The 13215-nt window shown below is 42.0% G+C and overlaps 1 protein-coding gene across 2 annotated transcripts in view; it reads left to right on the top strand.

Moving 5' to 3' along the window:
* The window catches only part of srgap3 (SLIT-ROBO Rho GTPase activating protein 3), a 62877-nt gene that overhangs the window by 44856 nt on the left and 4806 nt on the right, over positions 1–13215 (top strand). Inside the window, exons 7-21 of one of the 2 annotated variants that reach the window (XM_023280694.3) lie at positions 755–976; positions 1127–1228; positions 2010–2207; positions 2420–2504; positions 4338–4365; positions 5272–5374; positions 6288–6348; positions 6972–7049; positions 7167–7301; positions 7838–7943; positions 9829–10056; positions 10274–10347; positions 12306–12486; positions 12618–12767; positions 12863–13178. In XM_023280694.3, coding sequence (XP_023136462.2) covers positions 755–976; positions 1127–1228; positions 2010–2207; positions 2420–2504; positions 4338–4365; positions 5272–5374; positions 6288–6348; positions 6972–7049; positions 7167–7301; positions 7838–7943; positions 9829–10056; positions 10274–10347; positions 12306–12486; positions 12618–12767; positions 12863–13178 — 2067 coding nt within the window. Of the gene's footprint in view, positions 1–754; positions 977–1126; positions 1229–2009; positions 2208–2419; positions 2505–4337; positions 4366–5271; positions 5375–5875; positions 5907–6287; positions 6349–6971; positions 7050–7166; positions 7302–7837; positions 7944–9828; positions 10057–10273; positions 10348–12305; positions 12487–12617; positions 12768–12862; positions 13179–13215 lie in introns of both variants that reach the window. The other variant, XM_023280695.3, reaches the window with a different exon arrangement.

The raw sequence follows: 13215 nt of genomic DNA, 5'->3' as shown, positions 1-13215 counted from the left end.
TGATTTGTTGAAATACATCAGTCAGTTTTATTGCCAAGTAGATTTTCACATTCAAGGAATTTGATGCATAACGGTAAACACTAACAAGTTGAAAGAAGAAGAATAAAAGATTTTTAAGAAAGATCAAGTGTTGCTTGCTCTTGTTTGATTTATAAAAATAGAATATAATAGAAATGTTGACTTTCTATTAATTTTACATGAAAGAACAGCTAAACCCCAGCTGCTGCAATGTAGAAGTGCAATCCAGGGTGTTGTCAGTACACTCTTGCATCACTGTCTGTGGTTTTAGAGCACATTTCTGAAGCACATGCAAGATCAGAGGTGAAACTTTCAATCAACACTGTTTTTGAGCCCAGTGTTAGGTAACCTTTAAAGCCGGGTTCCGATTCTAACATACAAGACTGAAATAGTCCAATATTACAATTTGCCGTTGTCTCGCAAGCACTACTTTTACAGTGTTTGAGGTAAGATATGCTTGAGCTGCAATGAACAGTGTAGGAGTGGGTGAAGAAAAATATCTGCATATTCTATAGCATCAAGTTACATTTAAGCCATTTTAGGGCATAAAAGGACTATTTTCATGGGAAAAAAATACTTAGTAAATATGTAGTTTTGATACACAGAGACAAGCTTGAAAGAATTCAATGCCAGGACATCATAGAACACTTATAGTATATTTTTATGATTTCTTTACCACAGCACCACAGGCACAAGGTGTTTTTCAGCATATTTATCTGATATTTTATCTCCACAGTGCTGTGACCTGGGCTACCATGCCAGCTTGGCACGCACCTTTAGGACTTACTTATCTGCTGAGTACAACTTAGAGACATCGCGCCACGAGGGACTGGATATCATCGAGAATGCAGTGGACAACCTGGACTCCCGCAGTGACAAGCACAAGATCATGGATATGCATAACCAGGTGTTCTGTCCTCCGATGCGCTTTGAATATCTGCCACACATGGGAGATGAGGTGAGATGCACTGAAGGCTGCGGCTTTAATCACATATTTGTTTCTGTTACCACTGAGTGAAGAAATAATGTAGTCTATATGAAGTAGCTCTTGAAACTCCAGACTAATTTGTTTCATCCATTCCAACCCATTTACCTGCCTCCTCCTCAGGTGTGCCAGGTCAGCGCCCAGCAGCCGGTCCAGACTGAGCTCCTGATGCGCTACCACCAGCTGCAGTCTCGCTTAGCGACTCTAAAGATTGAAAATGAGGAGGTGAGGATTTATGGTGTATGTCTGTCCAGCACCAGTAACCCCCCCTTCTAAAGCAGAGAGCCATGTGTCATTTTCCCCCACAGCCATCACACCACTGAAGGGCAAAATACCAAGTAGGAGGCCACATCACCATCTGCTCCCTTTGCAATTACTCTCCAGTGACCCTTGCTCTGTGGGAGCTGACAATATATTTAGATTGTCGCTATGCCAGTATTTCTATGAAGTTCTACATGAAATTGTTTGTTATGGAGAAGGGAGCCTTTCTCATTAGGAGCCGCCACAGACACAAAGGTGCAAATGGAGGTGATAATAAGCAGGGCCTGTTACACCTGCAAGTGGCAATAGCTCTGTCTCTTCCCTGTCTCTTTGTGTCTTGTGTTCTGGAGGATAATGGATGAGTCCTGCCATTACCGGAAATGAGCTTTATCAATCTCAAGCCTAAACAAAAAGCCTCCTTCAGTCATGTTGTGAGCAGTTAATTTACCTTCCCTGGCACTCTTCATTTTCATGTCTCAGTCTGATGTATACCTGACCTGCAGGCTGCCTCATTTATATTCTGATACTGTTTTCAGCGCAGCCAGAGGTCATTTATTTTTCAGGGGTCAATTTGTTTTTAGTGTTAATGTACTTCTGCTTTAAATAACTCACTCATGCTTCTGAAAATGTCATCGGCTATTTCAATTTTTAATGGAACAAATAGTATTGATCCTCACACAACAGAAAATATGACAACAGAGTGAGATATGAGGCTTCATCTTCCTTCATCTTCCTGTCTATGCAGGTGAGGAAGACCTTGGATGCCACCATGCAAACTCTGCAGGACATGCTGACAGTGGAGGACTTTGATGTGTCAGATGCCTTTCAACACAGCCGCTCCACTGAATCCATTAAGTCTGTGGCCTCCGAGTCCTACATGAGCAAACTCAATGTAGCCAAGAGGAGGGCGAACCAACAGGAGACGGAGATGTTCTACTTTTCAGTGAGTGCAGGCCAACCTGTCTCTTTTTTTTTTTTTTGTTCCACACTGTTCATGTGTGCCGGCGCGCTATGAACTTCAAAATGGAGCCATCAGTCATCAACTGACTGCAACAAATTGCATTTATGCTGATTCAAGCGACACTGAATTGTTTTTCTGGGATCATGTTACACTGGATTTGTGCTGCTCTTGACTGCCTTCATTTCTCTGTCTAGAAATTCAAGGAGTACCTGAACGGCAGTAACCTCATCATTAAGCTGCAAGCCAAGCATGACTTACTGAAGCAGACACTGGGTGAAGGTAAAAGACCTCGCTCTTGATTTGTCTTAGGTGTCTTTTCTAATGGTGTGCACATGACTTAGTGTTATATCTGGTAATAATGACCCACAGAGTCGTCTATGCAAAAACTGCCTCCAGGGTTATAGTAGAGGAGGTCTTATCTAATAAGCAAAGGTGGAATGAGGTATGGGGGTCCACAAAGACATGGGGCGGCAAGAAAAAAGAGGAAATGAGCAGACCCTGAAAGCAGACCACATCTACTTTGAGGTATTCCCCTTTCTGCTTATCTCTACCGGTTAAAGTATTATCCGGTTAGTCTCTATATGGTATAGCTGCAGGGAAGGTTTCCATTTCCAGGCTGCAAGAGAAAGGCTTTCCTTAGCCCCGCCTCTTCCCCAGGGGTCCCCGTGCCACCTCAGCCGTGAACAGTTTACGCCCAATCAATCAGCAAGACCAAACCCGGGCCCATTTCTGCAGCTGTTCCTGCATCAGGGGTTCACCTAATAAGAATAGGACATAAGGTGCAGCCAGCTGAGGCCTGAGCTGCATCCCACATGCAGTCCCTGCATATTTATAGGTCTCACACATAGGATATATTCATTACTTAATCATTCATCGTGACTTCTTCCGAGTTCTGTGGCAAACAGTCAACCTCGCACTCATAAACAGTCACATTATAGCTCAGTGTCCACAGTGGAGCAGCTGAGAGAGTGTAAGAACAGAGCATATGGTGTCTCCAGGTACCACCCATGTTTAATTATTTAGGCGATCAATCACGGCCGAGTCGTGCTCATTAGCTCGTTGCATCACACTCAAAAAAGCGTGTTTGTGTATGTGCGTGGTTGTGTGTGAGCATGACAGAGGGAACAAGATGAGACGGGTGAGTGCCACATGGCGCTTACATCTTGCTGCATGTATTAATTCAAACATAATGTCAAGCATCGGCACCAAACAAGCTGGTGCCAGGATGTTTGCCAGCCCTTGTTTCCTATATAAAGACTCCACAACTCCCTTGTCCTGTAAAGTTTGATTTGTTCTCATCACTTTTTATGCTTATTGAATAGATATCTCATGTATCATTCAGGGACTCTGGAGCTTTTGGATATGAAAATCGTGTTTTTTCTTTTTTGGCTCATGCTTGAAAAACAATTTGGCTGAAGGTAGAAAGGGCTATCGCTCAGTGGAGTGATGTCAGGAGGAACTTTCTGTTGTTTCTTCACATGAATGCTCCAGAGACCTTGACCCATCTGCTATAATGATGTGTGGAGAAATCACTCTTTCCGTTGTTAGATGGAGTAAAGAAATACTGCTGGAATGCTTTGGTGCCGTTTTTGACTCCCTTCCAGCTGGACAAACACACAGCCTCACTCTCAGTTCATTAAGATACGCTGCGTCATCTGTGAGTTCACTGACTAAGCTGCTGTATTTTGTTAGAGGGTGTTCTTCTGTTAGCCAGAATATAACAATACGTAGCACCCAACATGTGCATGTGTTGTTGTGACCCCATAACAAAAGGCTCAGTGAGCCAGCGCAGACATTGTTCAGTGTCACCACTGATGGACCCCTCCCTCCCCAACAGGCTCACACTGCAGCTGCCACCCCCCATTTCTTTGCTCTGAGAGGAGGCCTGTAACCCTTCGGGGTCCTCTCGGTCCCCTGGGGTTTCAGCAACGACTGCTCACTGGCTTTGTCCAATGAATGGTGTTAGCACTGCTCTATTCATCTCAGCCTCAATAGTGATGTTGTCCCTTATGAAACCCTTCAGTGAGGCTGAACACTGACTGGAGTCTGTATAATGTGTACCATAAAGACTCCAGTATATAACATGTCCCTCTTGTGTTTCTTTTTCCACAGGGGAAAGGGCCGAGTGTGGGACAACAAGGTAAGATCCCATTTGAGGAGTGAGTCGTTTCCGATCCCTGCCTTTCAGCCACGAAGCATCTGCTTATTCCATTTATTTCAGGTTTTCAGACTATTTAATTCCACTGTAGAAAAGAAATCAACATAGTTACTAAAACAGCCCAGCAAGCAAGTATAGATTTAAAAATGGATGTTAAGAAATTATTACAAAGAGGAACTTTGAACATGTAAGTCCAAATAAATGCCATGTTTAGATGCGTGATGTGGATGTAAAACGGATAACATATGTAAAAGATCGGTATGAATTGGGAATGGCTGTTAGCATCAACTACATTTTTAGAGTTGTGTAATTTTCAGCAGGATTCACGACACTATAGTACGCTTTTCAGTTTAATTTTTTAAACAATATAATATATCAACTATCAAATATCAATAGTCTATACCTGTATTTTTAGTCTTTATGCGTTTTCTTAAAAATCCAGACCTCGAGTCTTGCTCGTTCCAACCCATCAGTAGAAGAAAGATAGACATAAATAATCCCTCACTGGGGAAATTCATGTCAGCTAGATACATAATAAGAAGCATAATAAGAAACAAGGCAAGAAATAGTAACATAAAATACGGACAAAGATAATGATGAAATAAAGACTTTTTTCACCTTTCACATGTACTGATATGCCATGATGGATATACATATAGATATGCAAAGATATGAAGAAAGAAATTCAAGGGAAGAATTTTAGAAAAAGTCCCCTTTATAGAAATGCCTCTTCTTGTTATCTAAAATTTTTAATCCAGGAACCAGTTCCTTCTGTTCCTCCATTACTCTACTCAAACAGGGGATTTTTAAAGCCTGTTTCTGAATCACACTTGTTTCTGTAGTTTCACAGATTATGGTGTTTTTGTCCCCTGTGTCCATCATTCCCAGGCCTCCCACCCTTCCCCCTAAACCACAGAAAATGCGGAAGCCTAGGCCTCGCTCCGTGTATAACCATAAGCTGTTTAACGGCAATATGGAGACCTTCATCAAGGTACCCTCTGCTGTGTTGGTGTATGACTGAGCAGCCCCTGTGGAGCAGGAGGGGATGGCAGCTAGAGCCTTCGCTCGTCTTCTCTTCCTCGCTTTAGCCGTCTGTTCCTCCCTCTTCCAGCTGCCCTTGATCATGATATAACGCCTCTGTTTAACCTCTAATCCTCCTCCTTCCCTCCGTGGTTCTGCCGGTGCAGACAGACAGAGCGCCAGTCAGCTGTCTCTTTATTTCCCTCCAGAACAGTTTCACCGGCTCTGGCTTTCTTTCCAAATCCAGTCACTTTTTGGATGACTGAGAGGCAGGAAACAGACACACAGTGTGTCTGTTTTGTCCCTCGCAGCACCCGATCCTCACTGCGGTTCTGTAGCTTTCCTATCGCCAGTCTCTGCTTAGCCGTCTTTAACCTCTAGAGGGGTCATTTGTCATCTGAGCTTTTCTAACTTTGTGATTCTTTGCCTCCTTTTTCTCTGCTACTCTGTGCTTTGCTGCTTTCTGTGCCAGAGGGAGAAGGAATGCTCGTACTCGCATTCAGGTACCACTGCTGTCAGAGAATACAGGAAGGGAACAAAACAAACTAAAACTATGGGACTAATAGTAGTCATTAACTTTCCACTGCTTGTGCTACACTTGCATGCTGTTATTTCTTATTACTGTCTGTGCTGTTTGAACTGTTATTTGATTGTCCCTGCCTTATATCACCGAAATTAATATGAAATAAAACAGTGGATGTTTTAATTATTTGTATTTTTATATGAAATATTGCAAGTTTTAATTTTGTGATGTTAAAAGTACATGTTTAATTCCTATAATCAATACCCAGAGGAACATGCAGCATTTTACATACCTCCCTTTTAGCTTGGTATCACTTTATATTCAAATTTCCCCTGCATTTATATTTATATTTTCTTTTCAGGATTCAGGTCAACCCATTCCACTTGTTGTTGAAAGCTGTATCAGATACATCAATCTATATGGTAAGTCTCACATCGTTCTCTTTTGACTGCTACTTCTGTGCAAAAGGGCAGAAAAAAAGAGCAAACTGTAAAGGCCTTTAAAAAACTCATTTGGCCTCATGAGAAGTGACAGCAGCTATAGAATGAGGCAATCTATTTCCACAAATAGCCACCAGGTGCAGAGCCTGACCTGCTCTGCTCTCCACCTCAGCCTCAGCTGCCTACTGGTGATTTGACAAGCTCATAACAATAGATCATACACAGAGAGTTTTCAAAGTACCATTGGTCTTTGTTTAGCCAATCCTCCCGCCTCCACCCTGCCACCCTCCTTAACTCCTCCCTGTCTACCTTCACATCTGTCTTCAGCTCATTGCTTTAGCCTGCAGGCCTTTTCCCCTGGATCTGGACCTAATGAAACTACAGAAAGCTGATTAGAACCCTCTAACTGGAACCATATGCTGCAGGCTCACTGAGAGGCCCACTCCTGGAAAAATACGCATCTCCCTTTATGACCAGATTACATTTCCTGCTCTGTGTTACGTGTTTCCAGTGGGGCTTTTCACAAAGCTGGCAACGGGGGTTTGGCAGATAGTGGCACCTAGCGTAAATCTGAATCAGTAAATTCTGGCTTGTGTTTCTTTCAGGTTTACAACAGCAAGGCATATTCCGTGTGCCAGGATCACAGGTGGAGGTCAATGATATTAAAAACTCATTTGAGAGAGGTGGTTCAAAATATTCCCTCTTCTTATGTTTCAAATACTTCAACAGCATAATCCCATCTGTCAGATTTTTCAGCTCAACAAATACCACCACTCAAAGCACATGTTTTTCTTAAATAGGTGAAGATCCCTTGATCGACGACCAGAATGAGCATGACATTAACTCAGTGGCAGGTGTGCTGAAGCTGTACTTCAGAGGACTGGAGAACCCCCTCTTCCCAAAGGAGCGTTTCCTGGACTTCATCTCCACTATCAGTGAGTCGACAGAACACATTCAAAGCAGTAGAAAAGAGAAAGCACACCTTCCTAGAATCTCAGCTTCACTGAAGAGGAGAAAGTCATGCGGTGCAGCACATGGAAGCAATCTTAACACCAGCGCTTTCTGCCTGACATTTAGCAGAAAGCCAGAGGAGTGTGGGCCACATCAGTCTGCCGTGTGCAAATTCACCACAGAGTCGTTTTCCTGCTGTTTCTACTAGTTTGATCACTCGGTTCGCCTTAGGGGTCTGGTGAATGACAGGAGGGGGCATATGAAAGTGTCAGATAGCAGTTGTCAGAATCGGCTTTTGCTCTGTCCCTGTAGCCTGATTTTGATCATTTTTTTCTTGCTAGGGTCTGGTTTATATATATATATATATATTTATATCTGTATAATTTACAAGACACTGTTGTTACAGGGAAAGTGGCGTCTGTTTATATTAGTTTCAAAGCTTTATTTGTTTCTTCTCCATCATAGTGTAAACCAGCATTATTACACCTCTCTATCTCTGTCTCTATCATCTGTGTTTCAGAGCTGGAGTCTGGAGCTGAGAGAGCTCATCACATCCAGCAGATTGTTGTCACTCTTCCTCGGACCATCATAATCGTCATGAGATACCTTTTTGCTTTTCTCAATCAGTAAGTCACACTACACCTCAATCCAAATCCACTGTTGTGCAAAAAATAGCAATTTGGTCCTTGCATATTTACCACGGAGGATTGGTCATGAATCTTACACTTTACTGTACAAAATAGTTGTGCAGGTGAACAGACAAGACTCTAAGGTATAAAAAAAAAACAACACCTGCTATTCATTGGAACATCTGTCTGTAGTGTTTTGGAAGATATTTACAGGTTTGGAAACTTACACCTCTCTGGAGTAGTATAACTGCCATCTCATAATGGATATGATTAATGCTCCCTTTACTGAGTTCGCCTGCATAAAAACGAGTTTGATTTCATATCCTTCTCTGTTTGGAGCCATTCCAGCTGTGGCGTTACTGCTCAGCCTCATGTTGTTGATAATGTGCAATGACTTATGATGACTTCCTCCTGCAGTGCTGGATGACTTGGTTACCACGAGTGGGTTGTGACGTGCTCTGGATAAGTTGATATGTTGAAGGAGAAAGCTGATCAGAATGTTGTTCAAGCAAGTGTCTAACTGAGCTATGCAATTGTGTGTTTAGGACTGTGTTAAAATTGAATTTAGCTGCAGCCAGTGACTCTTTATGAGATGTCTCCTCAACTGTACACAGCATTTTATTGCAGATTATGGGACTGATATATTTAGAAATGGCTATATTCAATAATTTTGCTCTAATAATGGACCACATGGCTACTTGTATTTGACAGGTTAGTCTCAGGTTTTTAGTATATTTCAACAAAAGGTTTAGATTTCCCACTTCACATTTTTACTCCTTTGGTTCAATCTCATTTTCATTTACAACAGGAAGCTGCCTGCAGTGAAAAAGCACTAAAAACCCACCTGCTCAAAGAGTTAGATATCTCCCTCTGGAGTTGGTAGAGACTAAAACCAGAGCTAAAAGAGGGAATGTTGGCAGAAACATGACTAGAAACAAAGACTAATGTTATTAATATACATGAGCTGAGGTCACAGCTGCGTTATTGCATTTCAAATCATCAGGGGCCTTCTGCTTGACCATCTGATTTGCTTGAAATGTTTTATGTTTAAAATGTTACCTGGAAATGTTTTGTGTGTGTTTTTTGTTTAATTTTTTTACATTTAAATGACAATACCTCTAAAACTATTAAAAATCTGAAGTGTTTACTGTTGTATATACACACACGGCCGTTCAAATATTTGGGGTCACCCAGGCAATTTCATGTTTTGCATGAAACTCACACTTTTATTCATGTGCTAACATAATTGTACAAAGGTTTTCTAATCATCAATTAGCCTTTCAACACCATTAGCTAACACAATGTACCATTAGAACACAGGAGTGATGGTTGCTGGAAGTGTTCCTCTGTATCCCTATGTGGATATTCCTTTAAAAATCTGCTGTTTCCAGCTAGAATAGTCATTTACCACATTAACAATGTCTAGACTGTAATTCTGTTTAATTTAATGTTATCTTTTCTTCCAAAAAATAAGGACATTTCTAAGTGACTCCAAATTTTTGAACGGTAGTGTCTATATATAATTTTTTTTAGATAAATATTTTAGACAAATCCGAGATAGTGATGACCCAGCTTCTTTCTGCAGCCACTAAGTGGCCCAAATTCGAGCTTAGTGATGTAAAATTATTTGTGACATATTCCAAATGTGAATAAAAGGGTAGCGTAAGAACACCAAAAATACAACCTAGAAAATGAAACATTCAGTCCAAACTGCTAATCATCATAAGCATTCCTAATGTAACTGGCAGGTCTTTTAATACATCATCCAACAATGGACAACAACTCCACACATTTTCATCTTATCTATTATCTATCTTAAGAATACAGTCTATAAATGACAACAAAAAATAAAATCCTACAATGCTCTCCTGTGCCGTCTCAGTCTTTCCCAGTACAGCGATGAGAACATGATGGATCCGTATAATTTAGCTATCTGCTTCGGTCCAACCCTGATGCCCATCCCAGACGGCCAGGATCCTGTAGCCTGTCAGGCTCATGTTAACGAGGTCATCAAGACCATCATTATCCACAATGAAGTCATCTTTCCAAATCAGCGTGAGCTTGATGGCCCAGTGTATGAGAAGTGCATGACCGGGGGTGAAGAGTACTGGTGAGTATTGATTTGATCAGGTGATAAGCACAAACAAAGAACAATAACAACGTCGGGGGACGTCGTTCTGCCCACACTGCCTTGTGTTGAATTTAGGAAGGAACTGTGACGTTTTATCCGCTAATTGCCTGCTTCAATATGTTTATTGTTCATAAAGCAAATATTTGACCTACTGTGTCTATAGATGTGTCTTTTTACCTTCCATTTGCTCCCATAGTGACAGCCCCCACAGTGAACCAGGAACCATTGATGAGGCTGATAATGGAACTGAACCACACACCAGTGACGAAGGTTAGTACATCATGAGAGTCATTTTCTGTTTTTTTTATGAGGAGGGATTGCAGTCAACCACTTTGTTCCAGACTCAACATTACTACTGGGTGGATAGCCATGAAATCTGCTACAAACATTCATGGTCCCCAGAGGATGCGTTTTCACTAGTGATTTCCTGACTTTATTACCAACATGAGCATGATGCCGTCACAAACACAGCATGGATTGTCATAGAGTTTGGTGCACATGTTTATAATCCACCTACGAAAACTGTTTAGGCACATTTTTCTAATCCTTTGCAATATTGTCGAATACCTGCAGAACTGAACAAATACCAGTCAGCCCATTTATCTCTGCTTTGTGTTTAGTGCAAAAATGTTAGTTTTGCAACACACTAAACTAAGATGGGGAACATGAAACCTGCTGAAGAAGCAAATTAGCATTGTGATGTCAGTTTCTGAGCTACACTGAGATTTAAACATTCTCTTCTTGTTAACGATTAGACTAGTTGCAGTGAACTTTCAATGCAAAATAGAGGCAGCAGTTTTGCAACAGGTTTTGATAGATCTACTGCCTGGTTCTTTGATTATTTAAAGAGCATATTAAAGCAATCCACGTCTTAGTATTACATTGATTCCACAGATAGATGATTTTAGAGGTCTTTGTGGATGAAGGTGGGTGAAGCACAGACTGACCTTTTTTTCTGAAGCGCTTTTGACTGAGAGGTGAGCCGGGTTTGCACTGCAGCAGCTTCTGATCGCAGAGGCCTGTGTGATGTTTGAGGCTGAAGGCAAGTTGAGTAAACAATATTGGCATGCAGCATTGCCTCTTTGATCCATGTTTCTGTGTGTGAGTGTGTGTGCAACCCCCCCACCGCCCGCTCGCTTGGTCTTTGTTCAGTGTTAGTCAGCAGTTCTCCTGGGACTTTCTCCTTTGTGCAGTATTTCCTCAGTCATCCTCTGAGCTTTGACTATATAACCGGGCCAGGCACAAAAGCCAAAACACAGGTAAAACACAGGATCAAATCTCCTGAGCTGCTGGTGAAGTTAATTTGTCTCTGAGCGTCATCTGTGTTGTTGGCTCTGCTGACCCTTTCTCCGTTTCCTGGCTCTCACTTGGAAAACAGTATTAAGGCCAACAAGAGGAGACGCTTCATCAGTCAATCAGCCTTTGTTCTGACAGTCTTAAATAACCTCAAGAGCCAATCACCTGCTGGGATGATAGTAGTGTTTATTTTTTAATTAGTTTCTAATTGAAATCAAATTAGAACAAAGCTGCCTTTCATCACGGTTGTCTCTAACTGTCCTCTTAGACATCCAGACAAACCTTTGGTGGGTTTTCATAATATAAAGGTCTGGGTTTCTCTTTGAATTGGGGGTTTTCTTGCTCAGAGCTCATCGCTGTGAAACATACTGTTAACTCTGACTGACCCCTGCTGGCCTATTGAATACACCACAGACATGTTTCTAAATTTAAAGGTCTCGTGCTGAAAGATCTATTTTTAGTGTATTTTCTGGTTACTATAAACCTGAGGTGAAAAATAAATGCTGTTCAGATGTGAAGATGTTTACTTCTGTCATTTCTCAAGCTCTGCTTTGCTCATCTTAAAAGGTTTTGCCACACACTGCACTCAGATAGCTGATTGTCATTTGGTCACTTATTTCCAACTGAAACTACAGAGAAACAAATCAGAGCATATGATGATTTGGTTTGTATTCTTTACATAGCAAATACATGTGTCTCATAGATTTACAATGTAAACTGAGACATTTCTGGAGATAATGTCTTTTTTGGATTGCAGCAATTTATTGTTCCAGTTTCTTAGACATTTTACATGTGTTGTTGTTGATCATGTATCCTGTTGATGCAGTTGAGATGGAAAATTGTCTCCAAATTCCTGTCTGTAGTTTAAGTATGACTGTACGTTGTGCTCAGTTTTTGAACAGCATGTTTCTTTGCTTTTTTGTGTGCTTTAGAAGTTGAACAGATTGAGGCCATCGCCAAATTTGACTATGTAGGACGTAGTCCAAGGGAGCTGTCATTCAAGAAGGGAGCGTCTCTGCTTCTGTATCACCGAGCATCTGAAGACTGGTGGGAAGGCCGACACAACGGCGTGGACGGCCTCATCCCCCATCAATACATTGTAGTACAAGACCTGTACGTAACAGCAGAATCAGTTTTAGTCGTATGATTGCAGTTTTTAATAGGTCAGCCTCTGATTAGTTATTCTACATCGTGCAGTTTGTATTCGTGTCTCCGACTCACCACAGCTGACTCTGCTCTTTCAGGGATGATGCTTTCTCAGATAACCTCAGCCAGAAAGCAGATAGTGAAGCCAGCAGCGGACCTTTGCTGGAAGATAAGGGTTCCTCCAAAAACGATGTCCCATCACCGTGTGAGCAGTCACCCGATTATAACTTTGGAGGAGTCATGGGCAGGTGAGTGCAATTAAGAAAAAAAACACCTTTCATGTTTTAAAGGTTTGTAATGTTGCAGAGACTAACGGTTGATTTTATGTGACCCCTCTTCACAGGGTCAGGTTACGATCTGACGGAGCTGCAATCCCCCGTCATCGGAGCGGTACGGACACCCACAGCCCGACCAGAATGGCTGACACTCCTCCACGGGCTGCAGCCTGTCCAAGCAGCCCTCACAAGGTCACCGTCAACAAGGGTCGAATGGAAAGCCCAGAAAAAAGGCGCCTTGGTACCTTTGGCAGTGCAGGCAGCATCAACTACCCAGACAGGAAGGCCTATCCTGAGGGCCACCCGCTGAGACCAGTGCCAGGGGCCACTCGTCACAGCAGCCTCGGGGACCACAAATCACTGGAGACTGAGGCTCTGGCTGAGGTACGACTTAGGCACGAATCTTTCAATGTTTGTATCG

The sequence above is a fragment of the Amphiprion ocellaris genome, chromosome 5, assembly GCF_022539595.1.
Source record: "Amphiprion ocellaris isolate individual 3 ecotype Okinawa chromosome 5, ASM2253959v1, whole genome shotgun sequence".
NCBI lineage: Eukaryota > Metazoa > Chordata > Actinopteri > Pomacentridae > Amphiprion > Amphiprion ocellaris.
The sequence above is the reverse complement of the archived record's forward strand: the minus strand, read 5'-3'. Positions and strand labels throughout refer to the sequence as shown.